Source organism: Myiozetetes cayanensis, unplaced genomic scaffold (genome assembly GCF_022539395.1).
Source record: "Myiozetetes cayanensis isolate MyiCay16 unplaced genomic scaffold, myiCay2020 scf1, whole genome shotgun sequence".
Lineage (NCBI taxonomy): Eukaryota > Metazoa > Chordata > Aves > Passeriformes > Tyrannidae > Myiozetetes > Myiozetetes cayanensis.
Genome location: NW_026086604.1, coordinates 58,622,354 through 58,646,002, shown reverse-complemented (window position 1 = coordinate 58,646,002; position 23,649 = coordinate 58,622,354). Strand labels below are relative to the sequence as shown.

General features: G+C 39.0%; 1 protein-coding gene across 3 annotated transcripts in view; it reads left to right on the top strand.

The window, feature by feature from the left end:
• Nucleotides 1-23,649, top strand: part of MBP (myelin basic protein) — an 85,532-nt gene that overhangs the window by 45,329 nt on the left and 16,554 nt on the right. For all 3 annotated transcript variants that reach the window (XM_050329996.1, XM_050330006.1, XM_050329991.1), the window contains exon 3: nt 21,406-21,836. In XM_050329996.1, the coding sequence (XP_050185953.1) occupies nt 21,406-21,836 (431 nt within the window). The remainder of the gene's footprint in view (nt 1-21,405; nt 21,837-23,649) is intronic.

Sequence of the window (23,649 nt, the reverse complement as noted above, 5' to 3'; positions counted from 1 at the left end):
TAACGATTCACCTGCATGTTACCACACCATATTAGACATTCTATCTTTCTTCTTGCATCCCTGAACATCAGAAAAATAAAAAGGAAAAAAGAAGTCCCCATGTTAAGGGTCAGTTTCAAGTTATTTAGATAATTTTTTGTTTGTTTTTAAACACAGCATGTGTGACAGTGAACACTGCAAGCCTCATGCCAGTGAATATTCCAGCATGCATAGATGAATACTGGTGAGATGACCTAGGTTAATAGCACTGCTCAGGACTGTTGTGGCCATTCTGCTGTAAACAAATTTTAGTCAAGACTGAAACATATTTCACAACAGGATGCTCTTGAAAAAGTTTCTCAGAAAAGTTTTCTAAAAATTACACTCTTTTCTGATAAAACTCTTAGTAGTCAGTCTTTAACCAGATTTTGGGCCCAAGATACATAGACTCAGAATCAATAAAAGTGTGCTATCTTTGCAAATAGCAAAATAAAATATAAATGTTGCTGTAGGTTACTAGTGTTACAAATTGGTCACAGTTTTCAGAACTTAGAATACTCTCATCACTGAAAGGTTAATTTGTTTTACAAATAATAGAAATCTCAATCTCAGTTGAAATTGGATCTGACCTACTGTCTCTAATCTCCTTACTAGACAGAGGGGGTTATTTGTAGTTGCTTAGATAGCAATTTTTAGGTAAAATTATGCCAGTGGGGAAAAAAAAATATACTTTTGCTGTTAAAATGCCACTAAAGTATTTGCATCCTCGAGTACATTTCATAAACCACCTTGTTGATTGCAGTGCACAGATCTCACCTTACTATGATGGAGCCTTTGCAGCCACTATTATTAAAGTTATCTTTTTTTTTTGTTTATCACTATTAACAGAAATTTTATTTTATGAAATGGCTGTAGCAAACACATGGCATCCCTGAAAAGCTGAAGCTTTAAGGAGGCAGTGCTGACTTGCTGTCAGTCTCCTAAACATGTAAGGGACCATTTAACCATTGTACAATGATTGAATGTATGTATTTGAAAGGCAAAGGAATTAGTTAGCCTAAGAACTAAATAATGTTAAGTAGAATCAGTTCAATTCAGTTTTGGAATTCTTTTCTTTGAATCTGAAAACTAGTAACAAAGCCAGGTTTTTCGTGTGTTGTGTATGTGTGTATACAAACATGTATTGGTATGACACACCAGTGCTGCACAGTTAGACAGCAGTAGAATAAATGCAAACACATATTTTTTTGATGTTCATATTACCTAATCTTTTCCTTCTGGATGACGAAGAATAAAAGTAGAAGATAGTAAATTACATTAACTTAAAATTAAGATCAGGTGTTTTCGTTTTTTACTAGTGCATTGCCCATATCCTGTTAAAATCTTGGGGAAAAAAAGGTATGATCTTTAGCAAAATTTGTGGTTCTCAGCTACTGAAATAGGCCTCAACCTAATATTTAAATTCCTATGTTAGAGTTTTACTGGTTTGTTGGGAGGGGGTTCCCTTTTCTCCCTGCTTATTAGATTAATGCTACCAGTGTACCATCTTCAGGCCAAGAAACATGTTTTTACTTTTGTATTTGTACTATTTATCTATACTTCAGGTTTGTCTGTACTTTTTAAGAAAGGGTATAAATTTTATATATAAATCTTAGCCCTAGATTTCAGGTATGACCTATTATTTTGTCTAGCATCTGTTCTCACTATCTCTTCCTACCGATGCTGCTAGTTCAAGAGAGCTTTTTGCTCTGATAGTAGTTTTAAAACATCTTGTTTGTTAAAAATCCTTTTACTCTATTTCAGAAAAATCCAATACCAGCTGTTACATGCATGTAATCTGTAGTATGAAGAGAAGGCTCAGGGGAGACCTCATCACTCTCTACAACTCCCTGAAAGGAGGCTGTAGCCAGATGGGGGTCGGTCTCTTCTCCCAGACAACTATCAGTACTACAAGAGGGCATGGTCTCAAGCTCTGCCAGGGGAGGTTTAGGTTAGATATTAGGAAGAAATTCTTTACAGAGAGGGTAATCAGGCATTGGAATGGGCTGCCCAGGGAGGTGGTAGATTCTCCATCCCTGGAGGTATTTAAGGAGAGACTGGATTGTGGCACTTAGTACCACAGTCTAGTAACTGTGGTGGTAGTTGATCAAGGGTTGGACTTGATGATCTCAGAGGTCCTTTCCAACCCATCTGATTCTATGATTCTATGATTCTATGCCCTGCTCTGCTTCAGAGTCCCTTGAAGCCAACCAAATCAGGCTGCCAGGAGCTTGCAGCTTCCTCAGTCTGAAGTTGAGCTCTGTGTAGGTTGAGATATTTGTAGTCTGTGCTCTAATAAATGAGTTGATTTAACAAAACTTTGTTCAGCTGCATAAAGGTTAATATTTTTCTTCATATAAAAGCAATTGCTGTGAATTTCCTATTTTTATGTTAGAAGCACATGATATCAAGTAAGTAGAAGGGACTTTGAGCTTAAGGTATTTTAACACTTGGTTTTTCCGTTTTCACTGCCTTGCAAATAATTATATTCACCTTTGTGCTTTGTGTTCTCAGTTGAGGCACTGTCTTGCAAGATCTTGCCATGCTCTATTTGGACAGGATTATTTTGACCAACTTTAAAGTTTTGAAGTAAAACTGCTTTGCTTTAAGATAATTACTAACAAAGGCATTTTAACAGAGACCATTCACAGAGATGATACCATTGATGCTATAGAATAGCCTGGTAATATCCCCCTTCTTTCATCTCATCCCAGTAGAACAGGCTATGGTGATTGGCTTTGAGTTGCTTATAATCAGGAAACACCCACTTTGTTAGATTTTGCATCGTTGGAGTGCCAGAGTCTGGAAATAGAATATAAATTTGATACTTGATTTGATATTCCTGCTGATTAAAAACCACACAAATTTTTTCCTTCTCAGTCTTATTTTCTCCAGATGCAGCAGAACACATATTATAGTAAGTCCAAAAGGAAGTGGTTACTTAGGTAGCAACAAAGTGCTGCATTAACTATGGTCCCAAGGAAGAATGGGGAGGTGGGAAAGCTGCTCTGGTTTTATTTTACCTGGCAGTGGGTATTTAGTACAGCCAGTTTTCTTAGGGTTCCTCTGTAAGATTTTTTTTTTAGTATGGAGACAAGTAGTTTGAATGTCTGAATCTATTGCTGACCTTTTATGCTTTCTCTTAATTATTTTGAGTGCTGTGGATTAGTATCTTACTTCAGATTAAAACCCACAAACAAACAAACAAAAAACCAAACTAAACCAAAAACCAGATGAAACTGCATGATAAACTGACAGCAGGTTACCCTCTCTGTAAGAGTATGAAACTGGTAGAAAATAAAAAGCAGATGTAAAATTTTTAAGCAGGCAATTTCTGTGTTGTGGGTGGATTTTGATGAAATACCCAAAGAGACTTTCACATAATCGGGAAAAATTATCAGAAAGATCATAATCTGTGGGTAAGTAATAAAGAACACTAAGCACAGATATTCTCTGCTGAATATCCTAAAGCAATTTCACATTCACAGCTCAGTCTTGAAGGAAAAATTGTAAATTGAAGAGAAGGACAAGAACATATCTGGTCCATGCAAGCATTAGTAATGAACAGTGTCAATACCACGTTCTGGGAACTCAGAGATGTAAAATAACTGTAGGCATTTTGGAGTTTGTAAGGGTTTTTTTTTGGAAGAGTTGAAGGTCAAAATACCTGATGCCACACTGCATATGAGCTTTAACCTGACAGGTGAAACATTGACACCACTCAACTTTTCCAGTTTGGCTGGTAGATGTGCCCCTGGCTGTGTGTGTTTTGTAAGAACACTCTGGGGACAGCCAAGTAAGATGGCTCAGTGGACACATATTGTTAAACAGCAGCTGTCTGTAACAACCAGTTTCACTTGGCTAAGCACTAATTTGATTTTTGCTTTTACCTTTTAAATTTGTTTTCATATTTAGTAATCTGTTTGGAATGTTTTGTTAAATTAGCAAAATTAGTCCAAGAGCAGAACTTGACAGCCACTGCTTTATTGCCAGCTCCTCCATACAACCCTTTTCAAACAAAGGCTATTTGCAGGGTAGAGTGGCTACACATTTGGTTTGTTTGCTTTTAATTTCCATTAGACTTTACTGCCAAAACAACCTGGCCATACCACTGACAAGGCTGAAAGTTGGCTTGCTGATAACTGTCAATATTTGCCTTAAAAAGCATTTGATGAGGAGTCATGCAAAAGCTCTCTCCAAAGAGGGAGGCATTTTGGAGCAGTAACCACCCAATAAAAATACTTAATTTCACTTCTGGAGACCACTCATTTCTAATTTGCTCTGGGTGAACACATTCCATTGTATGCTGAAAGAAGAGACGTAGCAGTTGATTTTATTTGTTATGTCAGCATGGGGCAGGAAGAGAAGAGAAGCAAAAGAATTGTACAGGTGTGGAAAGTACATTTATGCTGGTAGGGGAACAGGATGATCCCTTCTTCTGCACTTGCATCTTGATTTGAAATTCATGGCCTGTGTGTCACACTGGCCATGATCTTGAGCTGAAAGCTGTTAGTAGTTGGCTTGTTGGTGTGTTTTGTACAGATTCAGTGCCAGAGTGTTTGCATCTTAAGCAGGATTGAAAAATTGGCTGATCAAGCACATAACTGATCCTGGAATCTAAAGATTTATTTCTGTACTTTGAAATTTTTTCTCAGTGAGTGATTTGTCCATCATTAAAGAAGTGTATCTCCATTTTTTTAAAGCTGAGGAATAACAAGATACAAAGGAGCCCTCTCAGTTGCAGGACCCCAGCAACATTCTCCATCTCCCTCGTGGGTCTAGGTCCTGACTTCTTCTTGTATACATGTGCACACAGTCCCTCTGCTTTCCCCTTCCACACCTCTGTGTCCATGTTCCTGGGTCAAAAAAACCCTTAATGTGAAGGTTGGGTGACAGAGGATGTCAGAACTCCCATCCTGACACAGAGCATGGACACAGCTACATCTGTACAACTGGAATGCATCCATTATGAACAAACAAGAAGAACAGACTGTTTTTCAGGCCACTGAGAATAAGGCTAAGGCTGCCTCTGTATTCTTTAGAGATTTGCAATGATTACTGGACTTGATCAGTATTCAATTTGTGTAAAATAGATGCAGGAAAGACTAAGGAATGACAATACAATGGATGTTTCCCATTAATCATATTAGTTCTGAATCATGATACTGTGTAATTCCTGCAAGGGAGATGAAGCGCATAGTCCCTGATACATATGGTTAGTCAGAGGTAAAAATTTCCATTCAGACAGTTTTTAAAGACTTTTTAGAGTCTGTGTAGGGCAAACAATCTTTTTGTAGAGGAGAAGAAGAAGACGTTGCTTCTCTGGTATCACTGGTATCTCTCCAGTCAGCATTGAAGTGCAGTAGTATTCATTGAATGTTATGTCTTCCAGAAGAAGAGCCTTTTGCTCTGTTTTGTGTTACAAAACATGAAGAGGCAGTCCCTTTGAATAAATTTCTTTTATAGAATCACTGACCCTTGTAAATGTAGCCTTTTCTGACTACCACTTTAGGCATATTTGATCTAGTTAGCTAACTCTTCTACAGGCTTAATGCTGCTGGTACTCCGGAGTTAATAATGCTCGTAGCTGTGTAGCTGTTCCTAAAGAAACTTTGTATGGCCACAGTGAGGAACTTTAGTGTCAAAAGTTAACCTGTTGCATTCCCCAGAGATGTGGTGCCTCTGCACTGGAGTACATCCACCCTTGCCTTTTGTTGACATTTATCCGTTTTTAGGGGGTTATGTTTATTAAGGGGATTGCCTTTATTCAGTCGTCAGGTAAGCTGGCATTTACTAATTACATCAGATTTGTGTATGTGTACATGCAGGATAGTGTTGACAAAAGGATTCTGCTTACAAAACTTACTAACATCGAATAGGTCTCCATTGTCTGTGAATCTGCTGACTTAGAGCTATAAAAATGCACATTTTTTTCACAGAATGGCTCAACAGAGTTGGCATTAGCAGTTATATGCAGTAATGTGGGACAAATGAGGTTATACATCTACCCAATTATGTTAAAGTTCCTGGGAACTGGGCTGGGCATTCTGCCACTCACTTGAGTGCAAGTGGCTCCCCAGTGACTTAAATACCACTCAAAATAATCTTACCAAAAATTAGCAGGTTTCTGCTACAGTGCAAGCAGAAGAATGGACGAAGATTATGCAATTTTTCTGCTGGTTAGTGATGGTGATGATGATGATAGTTATCATTTAGGCCCAGGCAGTTTCCAGAGACTGCATAAAGTGTGCCCCAGTTAAGGGTGAACTTTTCTATGAGTTCACTTTTACTGTATTTGGGAAGCTTGAAACCATTTATTATGTGTAACAGGCTTGGCAATGAAAAAAAGATGTAAGCAGCATGACTTCAACTTGCAGTCATCTAGTCAAACTGTATCAAACATTAAATTACATGTGTATGAAAAAGAATAAATGTTCAGATAACATCATGATATAGCTTCAAATCAAATTATCGTTTTTCTCATTTTTTAATAGGGATTGCAACTTGCACTATCAGTAGAAGTGTAGGATAATTTGACAATTGCTGATTTGAACTAAGTTGTGTCAGCTACCTGCAAAGAATATGAATGAAAATTATTTTCCTTGACAGAATAGAAATTTGGGAATTCAGAAATAGGGTGAATGATAGACCTGTCTTATTTAATGTCACAGAAACAGTTGTCAGGAGGAGATGTGGGTAGGGAGAAGGGGATTTGTTTCAGTAAACGGCTCTTCATGACGCTTTCTGAAAGGCAAGCAGTCAGAGCTGGAGAATTTTCCAAGTGCAAGTTTTTTGTCCTAATTATGAACTACTTATTTTCTTATCTTTATGAAATGTATCTTTCTTTGTTAATCAGTATGCATTTCTTTTTTTTATTTTTTTTTCCACTTCGGTTTCTCAGACAGTAATATCCACAATGGGGTATTTTGCTACTGGAAAATACCCTTTGAGGTTCAACTCCTCCTTTAAGAGTGTAATTTTCTTTAGGTAGTTAGGATAATTCAGCATGCACTAGGGGGGGGGGGGGGGTGGAACCCTCTGTTTTTCTTACTCTCATTAGACTGAGCATTGATTAGTTTTCTTCCAGTGTTTTTTTTGGAGGCCAAAGATAATAGGTGAGGCTCAAAATTAAACGCATTTGCTTTTCACAGTTCGATGCTTTCAGGCTGTTGGGAAGCAGCAGGAGTGGCCCAGCATGGGGGTGAGCTGGGACCCACAGTGACAGCAAGGCAGGCAGGGGCAGGCACTTCAGGTACCCGATAAGGGGAGCAGGAGCAGCGATGGCTGTCAGAGTCCAGGCAGCTCCCACCGTGGTGAGACACGAGGCTGGGCACGGGCAGTGTCAGACAAGACAAAACTGGTTTTGTTTTTATTTTTATTTATTTATTTATTTATTTATTCATTTTTATCCTTGATAGGCCATGAACACGAATCTGGAGTTACACAGGCAATTTTCCTCCTACTTTCTCCGCCACATTGGACTTCTACAGTCTCTTTGGCAGACTGTACTGGTTATCCTCTTTTCTCAGGATAAGCAAAGTCTATCACTGTAGTCCACTATATGTCACTATGATGGACTACATCCTAAACTGAGAACCAAGTTGCAAGGGCTTTGTAAACTGATTGCATTATTTACTTATTTCAAAGGCATGCTAAATAACTTTCTGGGATAGCACAGGCTGTGAATATGAAAGACTTCATATTTTGCCAAACAAAAACAATTAGTGGCTACAGAAATGCTCTTAAAGCTTTTACCTGGAAAATAAATGACGTTTTATTTTCAGAGATAAAATGAACACAGCTATTTTTCTGTCTGTGGAGCACTTTTTACCTTCTTTACCTAAGTTGTTTGCATGGCTACCTAGGAAACATAAAAATGAAGACTTTCTACCAAGGCAGAGTTGTTGGTTTATTTCAGAAACCCAGGGTGGCTTGCCCATGGTCCTCGTGCACGCACAGGCACAGATCTACTTATTGTTTGGCCTCTTGCTGGCAGACAGAGGAGGAACTGCCAGCTGGAGCCTGAGTGTCCCAGGTTAGCTCAGCACTAAGCCCACCCCAGGCATTAGTTAAGTTTGCCATCTGGGATGAGCACGCTGCTGGGGGCTTCAACAGGACTTCTGCTGCCCTGCGGTGCCAGTGGAGCAATCTCTGCTTGCTAAAAGCAAGCATGGTATCACCTTCCTTCCTGGGATTTCATCCTCAGTTAGGGCAACCAGGACTGTATGGCATGAGCATTTTCTGTATAGAGGTGCTGCCCAATGATAGTCCTTCTGGTGTAACCTATTGAATTGCTCTCAGGCTCTTTGTAAATTATTCCAGAACTGTGGTTTTACTCATTCTCATGCTTGCTTGGTGGATTGAAAGAAACATACCCAAAGTACACTTGGAAAAACATGTTTATAGCATTTCTTGCGTGTTAAAATATTGTGTGGCTTCACTGCACTACCATTTTAATTTTCAGAACTAATAGCTCTTTCTTCTGTGTTTTCTTCATCACATAAAAAGTGACTTTATACATACTCAAATAGCAAAATAAAGTTTGTGAGTTCTTTTTCTTTCTTTCTTTCTTTCTTTTTTTCTTTAATAGCAGTAACTCCCACGAACTGGTACAAGGCTTGGTACTGTGCAAGCAGTTTTTCACTCTTAGAATGCTGCTACTGAAAAGCAGATATTGTGTAAAGTACCATCGATCACTGCCGCGGTTTTATACAGTTTGTCACCATTGTTCTTCATATAGCATTGAGTCACATTTAGAACTATGGTACAGATCACAAGTGTTCAGCACGGGGGGGGAAAGTGCTGGGTTTTTTTTTTTTTAATTGTGAAAAACCTTTTTATTATTTATAATCTGATACCAGTGATTTTTTAGTGTATGGAAAATATGTCTGATGTGGCCTAGTGTAGATGAGGACGGATTTATTGATACTTTTAGAAGTGTATGACATGGTTTATTATGATGGAGAGTTGAATGGAGTTTCTAAAGACCTAGAATAGCTGAGGTTAGATACTAGAATATTAAAGCAGAAATCTAAAAGGCTATTCTGACAGATTCTTAGCCCAGAGGCAGAAATGGACTTCTGTTGTATGTCTAGATTTAAGTTAGCAGCTTTGGGAGCCCTAATAATTTCCTTGATTTTTTTTCTGACTACAAGCATAGTGTATGTCAGGTAAAATCCCACTGAAATACTAGATGACTTCAAATTGATGTGTGAGAAGAGCAAGTTTTCTCTTAGTCTTTCAAACACCATACAAATACATCTCTTTGAAATGTGAGTTTCATACTGCACAGATCATATCAGTGGCCCAGACTACTTTGGAAATCTTGGAATTTTGTCCCCCATCTTCAGCCAATATAGAAATGTTTTGTTTTCCTTTCATGCACTACCTGTATAAAAGATAAGCTTGTAAAATGAAGTGAGGAGAATTTTGTTCGTAATTGGGATGTGGAGGAAGCAGAAGTGTAAGATCGTTTTGTTAGCACAGCCATTTAAATTTCACCAGGAAGGGTGAGAAGTTAAGTATTTCTTCTTTCAGTGCAGCAAAAATAAACTTCCCAAACTGGATCAACCTGTGGCACCAACCAAGCAACACTTAAGACTGGATTAAGAGAACTGTGGCTAGATGCTGATCCAGCAGTCCTCTGTAAGTGGAGCTGTAGAAGGTTGATGGGGTACTGCTGGAAAGACGTTTGTGAAATATGCTGTGAAATGACTTTGAAAGCTCTTAGCTAATGAATACAAATGTCAGCAATCCAGAGCAGCAGAAGGGTTTGAGAAAGGGCAAAAGGCCATGCAGCATATATTTTCCAAGTGGTAACCCTTTGAAAGTAGATGTTTTTCATTAACTCCCAGTATCATAAGATGTACATGGGCTTTAAGCATTTGATGGGGCAGGTTAGGAGAGGTAGTGCTTTAATCTTGTGACTCTCACAGTTGACTTAGAAGTATTTGCTGTCAACTTGTAGTAACTTCTGACAGCTCTGCCTGGTAGGCTTTATGATGAAGAGAGATTTCAGAAGTGAATTGGTGTGCAGAGATAATTTGGAATCTTATCCAAGAAGGAGTCTGTTAAAGCCTGCAGCAATATGGCGAGGGATCACCATGTCTGTGGAGGTGGAGCCTGTGGGAGTCAGATAGGCAGCATGGCAGGATGGTTTGGACAGCAGCTTCACTCCAGGAATCTTGTGAAGAGAAGGTAGGAGGAAGGACTGGAAATTGTTGGGGGTCAGAGAGGGAGATGGTGCTTGCCATGAGAGAACAGCAGGATGGTATGACTGTTGCAAATATAGTCCTTTCTTTCAGGATTGGAAGTCTTCCATTTAAGGCTATGGATACTGTGGAGTGAACAGTCTTGTGATTGCATGTAACGTTTCTTTATTCTCTGCTAAATGTAGGCTATTGCTTGCAGGATAGACAGACAAGGTGGTTTGTATCAAACTCTAAATGTCTTGAGGTCACATTTCTCGTCAACCTTTTCATAATCAAAAGAAACACTCATCTCTTTTTTTTATCTTTTTTTTTTTCTTTGTGGTATCTTTTCACTCTACATCTTATTCTTAGCTCTCTACCAGTATTTCTGTGACATAATCTCTCTGCTGTAAGAGTTTGTGCCAGTTCAACCAGTGCAGACTGCTCTGAATAGTTTATCATTGTATGACCTAAAACTCTTGGGGTTTTAATTGTTTATAGATTATAAAGGTATAAAGGCCTTGAAATAATTTTTGCTAATAGCTTAACAAACTACACACTGCTTATTACGTGTATTACAATATTTTTATACCCTCAGCTCATTCTGCCACAGCAATTCCATGGCTCTGCTCCTAGATGAGTGCTGACATTCTCCATTATGCAGCTTCCAGACAAAGCTGTTTTGACAACCAAGACAGGCCATGGTGGCAAAAATCCCATTCCCTTCCTTCACAGTAGTGAACAGGATGCAGTGTTCTCTGGTACTGTTCTCCTTGTGCCAGGGCCTGCAGAGAGACTTTAAACCATGAGACTGGCCAAACTCAGCTTTGGGAGTCTGTGCTCCAGCAGCATCCTTGCCATAGATGTGCTCAGGTGTGATTTCTCTACTGGCTTTGGATATGGCATGTGGAATTTTTCCTTTCAGTAACCTGGCTTCTAGGTTTATTTGCAGAGTCCAGAGTTACCCTCTCGACTGTCACTTTCTAAAATCCTGTGTTATTACATGAATACATTTTAAAATCTGTTTTGAGTAAGCACTGCCAGGTAGACAAAAACTAAATGGAGTGCAGAGCATCCCTGGAGTGGCATATTTGTGAAGTGTCTACTGGGTTTTTAAAATTAACAGTTAGCTGCTGATCCTTTAGGCAGAATTACATTCTCACCATCCATACCAAAGGTAGAGTTGGGGCTGCAGATGACTGCTACACAGTATACATATGAGACAGAGATCTTCTCTTGATATGAACATCTTGAACTGGAGTTGAAGGTCATGACCTTGTCCTCTGTGTCCACGAAGGGCATTGAGGTGCTCATGTCTTCCATCTCATGGATGCAGCTGGTGGTGTGTCTGATCCCCACGGAGGTGTGAGCTTCTTCCACTGCTATAATGTCTTGAGTTGAACTAGAGGTGTAAGTCACCCAGAGATGTTCACATCTTCTACCTCCTGGACACAGCTGGATATGTGGGTCACAGCATGGGCCTCTTCATCCTCATGGGGCAGGCAGGGAGCTGCTCTTACCAGTGGCATTGTGGGCAGAGTGGGTGGGAGGTGTGGATCACCACTTAGGCTTCTGCCACAGGGCACAGAGGTGCTTACATTATCTTAAGAGTATTTCATCAGTTTCTGAGATGTGATAACCTGTGTGAACAAATTCTATGCAATTGGAAGAAAATGTCAGGCTGATACAGTGTCTAACTGTAAAAAAAAAATTTAACATACATGAACACTTATTCTATAGGACTAAAACATGCAGCTCATAAAAGTTGGGGTTTATAGCCTCCCTGTAAATAGTTTCCCTGTGGTCACAAACAAGTTATGTCTTTTAAAGGTAGTACATTTGGTTAACTTATTTCAACTGTATTTTATTCTGTAGTTTATGCTTTCTAAATAATAAAATACCACTCAGACATTTAACTCCTGGTCAAGAAAAACAGCACTGTTGTCAAGTCCTCTTTCGGAGGTGCTACATGATGATGTTTTAACAGAAAACATTCTACAGCTGTTATTTTGGTTTTGGTTTTGAGGTTTTTTTGTTTGTTGGTTTGGTTTGGTTTGGTTTGGTTTGGTTTTTGATGCTTATTATGCTGTGAGCAACTTCTTTGAACCAGCTGGTTCAGTCACTGCCCTCACCTCACTCGTTTCACCAGCATCTCTTTTTTTTCCTGATTTTAAGGCCCTGTTTCTTTATGGTGTTAGGAAAGAAATTTAACTGTAATATTGGGTACTCAGTTGCAGTGATGGCAATAGGTTATTTTTCAATAAATGTAACTGATGTGGAAAATACAAATGATAGTGGAAATTGTGAGACCTGATGAAAGCACTGCTCATTTTGTTGTGCTGTTACTTCAGGACGGGGTGGGATATGTACAGGTGCGCAACTTACTGATTATTCAGACTCCATGCAGTTGAAGCAGAAAAGCTGAATAATCAAACAATCTTTGTTTAATACTAGTCAGTTGCAAAATTTTTAAAGAACACAAATGCTGATAGGTCGAACAGGTAATTTAATTTTTCCTCTTAAGCACATGAAATTGTTTATTACAAATGATGCTCCAGCTCACTTTGCTGTGGGAGGATCCTTTGTGAGATACTCAAGATTAAAACAAACCTGTATGTTCTAGTAACACAAAGGAACGTTTTCTTTGAAACTGGTGGGTGGATAAAATTCTTTGTTTAAGTTTTTAAAAACATCTCTGCGGGCTGTATGGAGAATTGCCACATGCTTCTCATAGATTCCAAATTTCTGCCATAGCAAGTCCCACTGCTTTCAACCACAGGCTCTTTTGTTTTCTGTACTCTCCTTTGTAACCCTCAGCAAACGGAGGCAATGCCAGTAGTTCTGGAAAACAAGAGAGAGAGGGTGTGAGCCAGGCCTACACTGCTGCATTCCTCTGCAATGGTAGGCCAATGGTGTGGGCTTTGTTTCAGCTCTTAATTGTAAATCAGTGGCATGGATAACCAAGTGACCAACTCTATGAAAGCATGCAGAGTGCAGAAAGCAGTTTGTGCAGTCAAGTGGATTGGTTTTTATTACAATCTCAAGGTCCAGAATTGTTGTTTTGCAGGGGATGTTTTTAATTTTTTTAAATGCCTCTTTTACTTGCAGATTTCTTTACTTGTCCTCACAAGCATACAACATCTTCACACACCCATGAGGCTAATAATGGTCCAGAGCCATTTTCTCTTTCATAAAATCATTGAATCATTAAGGTTGGAAAAGACCTCAAAGATCATCAAGTCCCACCTTTGACTGGACCACCACCATGTCAACTAAACCATAGCACTAAATGCCATGTCCAGTCATTCCTGGAACACTTTCAGGAATAGTGACTCCACCACTTCCCTGGGCAGTACATTCCAAGGCTTTCAGTGAAGAAATTCCTCCTGATGTCCAGCCTGAACCTCCCTCGGCACAGCTTGAGGCTAAAGATATAACAACAACAATCCCACTCAGCATCTGTACTACCTGTTATAGGGATCCTTTCTCCAAAAACTGTTAGCTTTACTGCAGAGTGATGCTTAAGGGATACATTTATCATGAAACTGGTACTCTTGTAAACAAGGAATGGTTCACAGTTGCATATTAAACACTTTGTCTGGGATGGTGAAATCTAACAGAATTTAGGGGAAAGAAAAAGAACAAGCTGTTGATCAACCTAATTAACTTGCAAATACTACCTATTGTTTATCACTTCATAATCCAGCACTACTTTTATAGATAAAATAAATGTGTAGTGACTTCTATGTTGTCATCATCATCTATCTTTTAGGCATTGGGTCCCTGAAATGAAAGATGCAAACTTAGAAAAGCAGATGATATTTGGTGCTAAAGGACATAATTTACTGGTTGTGTTGCATATAATTTTACAATTTACCTCAGTACAAATAGGACCTTTAAACAGGCGCTACCATATTGAAAGAAGTGTACTTAACTAGATGGGACCCATGCAAACTTGTACTGCTTGTACAAACAATGCATACACTAGACCCAGTACTTTAAAAGTCCGTTCTTGACCCTTAAGCAAGGGGTCAATGGTTTTGATTGTCCTTATGCAGATGAACAGTGCTGTATGTGACTAAAGGATGCTTCTGGCAGATAACTTCTCCTGTATAGGCAACCTTCAAGATAAACTACTTCACAGCTATATCTTTCCATCTGCACTTCCTGAGCTCTCAGAATTACCTTTCATGTAGCTGAGGGAAGTGCTGAAAACGGTACATCTCAGAATGATGACAAGGCCTGCTCTCTGGTATGCTGAAGGAACTGAGAAGAAACTGTCAAGTCTGCTTGGGAGTTTTATTTATCTCAGTGTCAAAAGAACAGCACTACTGTTAGAAACACCTTTGGCAGCCAGCAAGTTTTTCATTGACTGGCCTTTTGGGAAGAAGGTTGCTAGTCATTTCAGGAGAGATTTTACTGTACCTCTTACCTAGCAAAATAGCCACTTGTGAATTGATGCCACGGTATGTCGAATGTTTGAGGGTTTGGTTTTTTTTCCCCAGCAGATCTGGACTACGTTTTAGGTTAGTATCAGAAACAAAGTGAGGGGAATCACACTTATTTTTTCATACTGTTGTAATTAGTGAAAGAATTTATATCTCATATGCAATTTTCAGATTTTTCCTGCAGCATAATTTTATGCTAAAAACTACATATTCCTATTTCACCAGAGTGAATGCAGTATTTATATTTTAAAAAATCGAGCATTAAATAATATAAGTAAAGTGCCATTCCTTTCTCCTGCTACACCTGCAAAGACAGCTGATTCCATAGCAGGATGTAAACCGACATTTCCCTTCTCTCCATCAAACCTTTTTGTGTTTTCATGTCAGCTCTTTTGTAAGGCCAAGCTCTGCTACGTCAGCAGCTTTTTTCCAGTGGGAGAGGACCAGGGAGGGCTTGAAGGGATGAGATCTTTCATGAGTCTGAAAGAAACTGTGCCAAGCCTTGGGCGTTAGCAGTTAATGGATCCTCTTTGACCTGTTGGTTTTCAACTCTCAGGAGGCATAATGCTTTCTGCAGAGAACCGCTAAGAAACTGGTATTCCATGAGGCAGCAGGGATTCAGGAAAAGCAGCATTCGTCAGACTCTTCTTGTAAAATTTTAAGTGGAAGGTTTGTTTGCCTTTCCACAGCAATGCAGTCTAAGTATTGGCCCTAAAAATATGTTGAGCCTTTACTAACAGCGGTGAAATCCTTTTCAGCAGGCTCAGCCAGTGACCCTTACTGACCCAAGATGTAGTATAGAACTCAACTTGGTCTTTTATTCAATTTAACTAAATACTAATAAATACTGGACCAGGTGTTTTTTTCAGTTTTTACCATATTTTTAGTACTAAGTTTTATTGTAAGGGAAATTGTGCCACAACAGACCCCTTATTCACTGTCTCATCAGACTGGTGTGGAAGTGTACTCAACTCATCAGTGGAATGGAAACACCCTCACAGCTTGTGTTCTAGTCTGGTAGGAGCCTTATATGTTCTATAATGTCTAATGAAAGCAGTTGATGAGGAAAGTCAAAGGAGCGTATGTTATGCTTAACAGCTTCTCATTTTTGTGGAGGTTTGGGCTGCAGGAAAGGCTGGTTTTTTTGTGCAGAAAAATGTTCTTCTTTCAGTTATACTGAAACTAATTTGCCTTTGGGTGGAATTTTTTTACCTGAAAGTGACAAACTTTGGCAAAGAGGGAGGGAGGAGAGCGAGCTGCAGTGTAAGTGACCTCTTGGTTAACTGCAGTAGGATTGTTAAACTCATGGGAATCTGTATTGTGAGACACAGTGGTGTTTTTTCTCTGCATTCATTCTGCTAGCAAATGAGGAAAATATTTGTGTAAAGGCTAAATGCACCATCACATCAGTTCTAGTTGCGTTCAGAGCTATGACCAACTGTTTGTTTCACAATGATGCTGCATGTCATCTATTCCAAACAGAAATATTTTTCCAAAATTGATTTCCAACTGTTTGACAAGCACCAGACAGACCCAGTAATTAGACCTGTGAATTGAAATGCCTGATGGCATATTGCCTTCTAACCATATTAATGAAGTTAGGCTGAGAGCCATTTTTTGTCTGCAGTGTCTTAGCATAATGAGGATGAATCAAGCTTTGCAGTTCAGATTTAGCAATGCAGACATAATTCTTTCCTTTCTCTCTCCCCAAATACTTCTGTAGCAAAGGCTATTGGCGGTAGACATTCCATTCCCCTGTGGACAGCACTGCAGAAAAAGTCCAAACCAGGAGCTGGATTGTACCTCTCAGTGGTGCCCAAGGGAGAGAGTGGAATTGCCTCAAGAAGCCACTGGAGATCTGTAGCCTCGTTTGAACCTTCCTCTGCACCAGTTTACTGGTTTGCACCCATTCTGTCATCCCCTGTCCTCCTTTTAGTTTGATCAGTGGGTGTTCCTACAGCATGCTAAGCCATGCAGTGCTCCTCAGAGCAGCCAGGGCTGGCCTTGTTGTTTCTGATGGATGACTTGCACTGGTCTGTAGGATGAATGGGTTTGCTACTGTTGCCTTTGACACTTGACACCGCTGAGCACCAAATAATTTGGATCCTTTTTCCAGGGACATAAATGTTAAATTGGCCAGATTTTTATTTGATCTTGGCTCTTGTCATAGGTCACAGTCTGTAATTACTGCTGCATGTTCAGACTCCTCATTTACACACTCCACTCTTCCATCTACTGAAGAACATTAGAGTTTGAAGCAAGGTATGTGATAGTGCAGAAGAAATGGAAATGTGTGGCTTCATGACAATATCCAAAGTTGAATTAGGGCTCTCAGCGCTGCCTGATTTTGTACTTCTTGCAAACCATTCCTTAAGGTCATTTTTCTAGAGAACTTAACTCCGTGAAAAGGAAAGGGAGAACACTGGGGAACAGTTATCTCCACACAGAGTTGGAACCCAGACATCCTCAGCTGCAGCATACGTGTAGTGATGATGAATGTCCTTTTTCTGGCCTTTCATTCTTCCGAATGCCTGATCTTACCACAAATGTTACTAGAAACCACATCTTCCAAAACAGTGGTTTCAGCCTCTTAAATAATGCAAGGTAAACTGTTACTAATACATATGCTTTAGTGTTACAGCTTACTAAAGGTCTTGAAATCTTAGCTATTACAAAGTTGGTAAATTTCTAGGTGAAACCCTTTGTTGTTTAAGTGACTAAAAACAGGTGAATCAGCACAAAATTTCAGAAGTTTTACTTCATATTTTATTGTCATCATTTCAGTAAATATACCGAAATAGAGTTGACTCAGAATTGAGAACTCTATTGCATTTTATTTAACTATCCAGTTGTCATCTTATAGAAGAGAGAAGACTGAAATATAAGAAAGAACAAAATACGCATTATATTTCATGTATGGAAAAACATTGCTTTATAAATACATAGGACTTAAGCTAAAAAGAAAGGTTGATTCAAAAGGTCCCTTAAGTTCAATGAGACGATTTTCATCTTTGTACCCTGAGAAAAGAAGGCCAAGAAAAGCAAATTAGTAATCAATCACAGCAGTCTGTAGTTATGATAAAAATATAATAAATACTTGGTGTTACAAAGTTGATTAATGTACTTTCTGGCATTTGTAATGAGCAGATAATACTTAATTCTTAAGATTTCTCACTGATATTTAAGCTCCTGTCACATATTATCACAATCAATATTTGCAGTATTCTGTCACTGTTGATCTAAGCCTCTCTTGAGAAGTCAAAGTTAGGGGAATGTACTTCAGCTTTTATCAACTTCATTTTCCTCATTTATTTTACAGCATTTGTAGAGGGAGCAGCAGTAGGAATGTGAGAGGAATTACAAGTATCTGCAAGAAAGCAGGACTGGAAAGGAGTGGGAAGAGATGAAAAACTTGTAATCTATTTTAAAACTCTTAGCTTAACAACCCCCTTCCAAGTTGTCCTCTGTGTGGAAGAAGACTGCAGACCTAAGTGTACACAAGGAGAGAGTATCATAGAGCAGCTCTACCACGTGACCCATGAGAAGAATATTTGTATCCAAGATGTCTCTGTTAGAAATTGTACTTTGCACACAACAGGTTTTCATTGTCTTGAGAGTAGTTGTTGTTTGAACCATGTGAAGCTGAGAGATCCCAGCCAATTAGAAGCTTACATAAAAGAGTTATTTTGGTATTCAAGGAATGAGATAAACTATTAATGTCCAATTGAGCATCAAGGCACAGTAGTTTTGAAAATACTTATATGGGGCCTAACTCCTATTAAAGACAATGGAGGACTGGAATTAATATTGTTTCATTGAAAGCACCTTTGAAATTTCACTTCTGTTTCATTAATGAACTGTTCAGAATTTTTATCCATCTGTATTCCTTGTTATGGAAGTCACTGTGAATGCAGGGAACAAATGGCCTTGTTCACTCTGAGCATTCACAGGAAAAACTGTGTCTGTAGAGGCTCCAGAGTGACACGGAGTAAGGGGAAGTGGAAAGGTGGCATTGCCTTCAAGACTGGTCCATGGCCATGCCTGGATTGTCACAGACCTGCTCACAGTCTGGCTCCCTCCTGCTAGGAGGATGTGCTTTTCTTACACTGTCATTTGCTCAGCTTTCCATGACTATATTCACGTAAATCTAAATAGAAGACACTTTCATAGCCTTCTGGTTAATGCCTCTGGCAACGCATTCTGCTATGTCCCATTTTACAAGGATTAACAACAAAAAAAAACACCTCTTCTTCCCTGGGCAGTTTTCTCTATACAAGTGATATGGTATAGGAAGGGTACTCTATTTTAACAAAGAAATTCATCTTGCAGGGAGAGACAACTAAAAAAATGTTATCAGTATCATACACACAACATTTGGAATGGATTGTAATAGAAGTCTAAATATTTGTTTTTAAATGAACAAGTAAGCATATGTTTACATGATTCATTAATTCTGGATCTCCTAAAGACATTATTAAAGTGATGTTTCTCTCCAAATTCACTGGAAGAGTTTGATTAGTTAGCAAAAATGCTAACAATATCTCTTACATATTTCTGTATCTCAGAGAAGACTTAAGCACGTAGAAAATCCAGAGGAAAACTTAAATGTATGCTTTCATTATTGAAATAAAGCATACAGAAAGATTTATACTTTATAGCTCACTGAGTATGCATTGGGGGAAGCTACTTTTGTGGCACAATTACCCTTCTTTGTTGCTTACCAATACCCGTATTCAGTGACACAAAGAACAACTGTTGTAAAAAATATTAGTATGCAGATGCTCTGCTGTTTTGTTAATGCATTTAGTTAAATACAATAACTCTTTTGTTTGCTTTTCTTTTTCTGTCCTTGAATGGATTTGTATTATGGTATAGAATCTAACCTTAGAGTTGCTGTTTAAAATGTTTTGCAGTTTTAGAATGTGTCACATATCCAAGCTAGTTACTTTTCTTTTGTTATATTAAGAAAATAATTTGGGTATATGAACAGTTTCTAATAAGTTTGAGAGTATCTTTTCAGGGAAACCCAAGTCCCAAAGTTGCCAGCAAATAGTTCCTCACTAATGAGGTCTTCAGTGACAGTTAGTGTTGGATGAATAATTGTATTCCTGAGAGATACTTTCAGATATTTTAACCAAAGAATTTTTTCTTGAAGTCCCTCAACATTTTCTAGGTAGTTTTCACAGAAATAATAAAAAAACATTGCACAGCAAAACTGCACTTTATGCTTTTATATGAAAAACTAGCAGGCTGGTTACAACCAATTGTAAACTACATACAGGTGTATATTTGCAGAAGCCATCATTACTGTCTTGTGTGGGTATCCATAAAATTATTTCAGAGTTATTCTCAGCCTTAGAAAAGTTTTCTTTAGTGTCCTGTGGGTGGTCAGAACCATATGAAATAACTGTCAATAACTGAAATTGCTCTGGTGAATCAGCAGAGTTCTTGAGCCCAGAGTACTTCAAAAACATAACAGTGTTTACCAGATCCTATCCCTCCCATGGCAACAAGGACCAAATCACATGAGGATGTAACAAGGTAATAAGCAGACCCTAAAGGTAACACATGACTAACTGTAACTTAGTTCTAAAATTCTGAGCCTCCTTAACTCCAAAAGACGTTTCTGACACTGTGTGTGAGAGGTATCTGCACTGAAGGTTGCTCCTCAAGCAGTGACCTACTAATAACTCTTCTGGTGTTACTTAGAGATCATATTTTGTCAGTGGATGCAGTTCTATTTAGAACAGTAGGAATCATAGTATAGACTATAATATCCTCAATAAATGTTTTTATCACTGGTAGAAAGAGCTACTACAGGTTAAGGGCTAACTGTACTGCAACTAATGCTTTTCAGACATTTTACTGCGTGCATCAGAACTCAGCTGTGGAGAAGGCAGCAGGCATTTCACTTTCACCACAGGGGTCTTTCTTGGCACCTTTCTTGGCTAAAAGCTTGTCAGTTTCTGATAATTGCTTTTATCACTTCTCACAAACACTAAATGCAAATTGTACTGTTTTGCTCCAGGCCTTCAGCACCAGTGCTAGGACATTGTACCTCGAGTGCCAGAATAATCATACATGGAGGAAAACTGTCACGGGAGGCCAAGCAGAAATTTTAGTTTAGTGTTTTCTGCCTTTCTTGAAGTGAGGACAATTTGAATAGTGGAAAAAAAAGCCCCCTCCTCTCACTGTGCTTGTTTGATCCATACTGAAGTTACAGGGAGGGATTCCAAATGGGACCAAAAGCTCTGACATCGTGGAGAGGCAATGTGCACTTGCGAACCCACAGATCTGCAGTGTCACTTTGATTATTTATTTTTTTTCTTCCATTTTGGAAAAAAGCAGCATAGTTTAGTGTTGCAGTCCTCTCGAGAAAGTATGTGAATGCTGATTGTTCACTGAAAGCCTACTCATCAGCAAGAAAGTTAGTTTCAGTTGTGCTTCAAGTAATGTGTTGATCTACTTATAAATGTGTTAAATTAAAAAAAAAGAAAAAAAAAGAACAAAAAAAGCCCCCCAAACCCCACCTAGAACTACTGCAAATCTGTGTGAGAACATCATCACGGTTTCAGTTCCAAGATAGCTTAATGTTCTTAAAGGCTGGTAGAGAACATAGTTTCATTACAACTGCACATATTACGGGTTTTGTATGAAATGAGCATCTCAAGGCAAGGGAAAGAAAGCAGCATTGTTCCCGGGCTGTTTTTCACAGGCCTGTATTCATATCTCATCCTTGTTGTTTGCAGGAGAGGCAGATGTGAACCAGAACAATGGGACCTCCACGAAGAACCCAGCGGTGACAGACTCCAAAGGCACAGCAGACCCAAAGAATGCCTGGCAGGAGGCCAACCCAGCTGACACGACTGGTCGCCCCCACTTGATCCGCCTCTTTTCCCGAGATGCTCCAGGAAGAGAAGACAACACCTTCAAAGATCGGCCCTCAGAGTCAGACGAGCTACAGACCATCCAAGAGGACAGTGCAGCAGCTTCAGAGAATTCGGATTTGATGGCTTCACAAAAACGCTCCTCTTTCCGGCACGGATCAAAAATGGCATCTGCAAGCACTATAGACCATGCTAGACATGGATCTCCAAGGCACAGAGACTCGGGTCTACTTGACTCGCTGGGCAGATTCTTTGGAGGTGAAAGACACGTTCCCCGGCGGGGCTCGGGCAAGGTGAGCTCTGAGGAATAGAGAACTGCAAAGCTACAGGAAAATACAGTACAATTAAACAGGAAGGGTGGGTCTAAAAGCAAGGTCTAACTGCTATAATGCAAGAGTTGACTTAGCCAGCAAGATGGTACTTGTATTGTAATGCTTGGCTTTAAACTGAAAACAACAACAAAAAAAGCATAGATCTGGGAAACAAGAGGAGCTATTCTAGATAGTAACAAGGAGTATTAGAATTCCAGGTGGCAATAGAAACATTATTGAGAGGAATTTTTATGAGTGTTTCATGTGCATTGTATGTTTTTGTATGCTCTGCTTTTGTATGTTAATAGTAAATATTTGCAAAAGGGAGCTGGATGAGAGCACTAAGTGAAAGACACTTGGCACTAACTGAGGGACGAACTTGGAAATAGATGTTAGAAAAGGAATTGTGGCCAAATTCTCAGCCTGCTTGTGCAAGAGCATCTTTTAAGGTCAGTTAACAGCGTTGCCGAGGAGATGGCTTGACAGACATTATCTTGAATCCCAGATGTACAAAATAGTCCAGCTGCTTTATTCTGGCAAGAAGTTAGGATATATTCCAAGCATTTCATTTGAGAAGTTTTATAACAAGCCATTTCTTCAAGGTATTGATGAAAGGCTATTAATTGAATTCTTTCCTTTTCCAGTATTAACCTGCCTCCTCTGGTAAATTTTGCAGCTGGCATATTAGTTCACTGTTATTCAAGTGGCGAAGTTTAAGATATTTTTGCTATACCCTTTGACATCTAAATGAGAAGTGGAATCTTGTGTTTGTGTGTCCACACACTACATAAGCATTTTAATGGGTCTGATGTAGGGCTGTAAAACCTTCTTTTAGCTGAATTTACTGTAGTTTCTCAAACTGTGTGTTGCAAAAAGTAATGCTTATAATTGCTGACTGGGCCCATGAATAACCTTTGACAACCTCTGAGGTCTATTCAGTATTTCTAACCTGTGATATGTGCTGTCTTACAATTTTACACTGGGACAGAGTGTTTACTACCCTGTGATGTAAAACTGATTTGTGGTGGTACTACGACTGCAGGCTGTCAGTGTACTTCACAGCTCCACACCTGAAAGCTTCACAATGTATAATGGCCCTTCCCTGAAGAGCTGTTGTAATGTTGAGGCCACTGGATGAAAAATACTCTTGAAACTTAAACCCAGAAGCTTCTCACACTTGGTAGCCAGTACTAAGCAAGCTGTGTGTTTTGTTCTTTTTATTTTTCACATTTACAAACTGGGGCCTGTAATGCTACTGACAAAGTTTTAGCAACCAGGCAATTTTTTTCTGTAGGTATCTAATGTTCATACCTGCAACAGGCAGTTGCTGTAAGCATGAAGAAAGCCTCTTTTCTCGCTATTTCTGCAAATATCAGAGACTGTTCCCAACACTGCTGTTTTCTGGAACCTTGTTGGCTAGCTCAACTCTTGCTGTTTTATTCATGTACTGTGTAACTCGATGAAAAATAGTATGTGAAGTGCTCTTTGTACACAAAGGACACAATGCCAAAAAGTTCGATTCTGCATATGGAATACACAGAGGTATGTACATTGCTGCTTGGCAATAAATCAAACCAACGAACTTACTTTTTAGAAGTGATGGCTAAAAAATGACTGCAAGTTGTACAAATTCTGTATTTTATTCTTTGGCATGAACATGATTGCTCTGATTCTCTACAGATCTCTACATAATTATGTATGAGAGGGCAGGAGATCATCTCTTTTATCTCTGTCGCTGTTCAGTAAACTACTTTTTGAAGTATTTAAATGTCTGCAAAACAGTACAGAACTATGG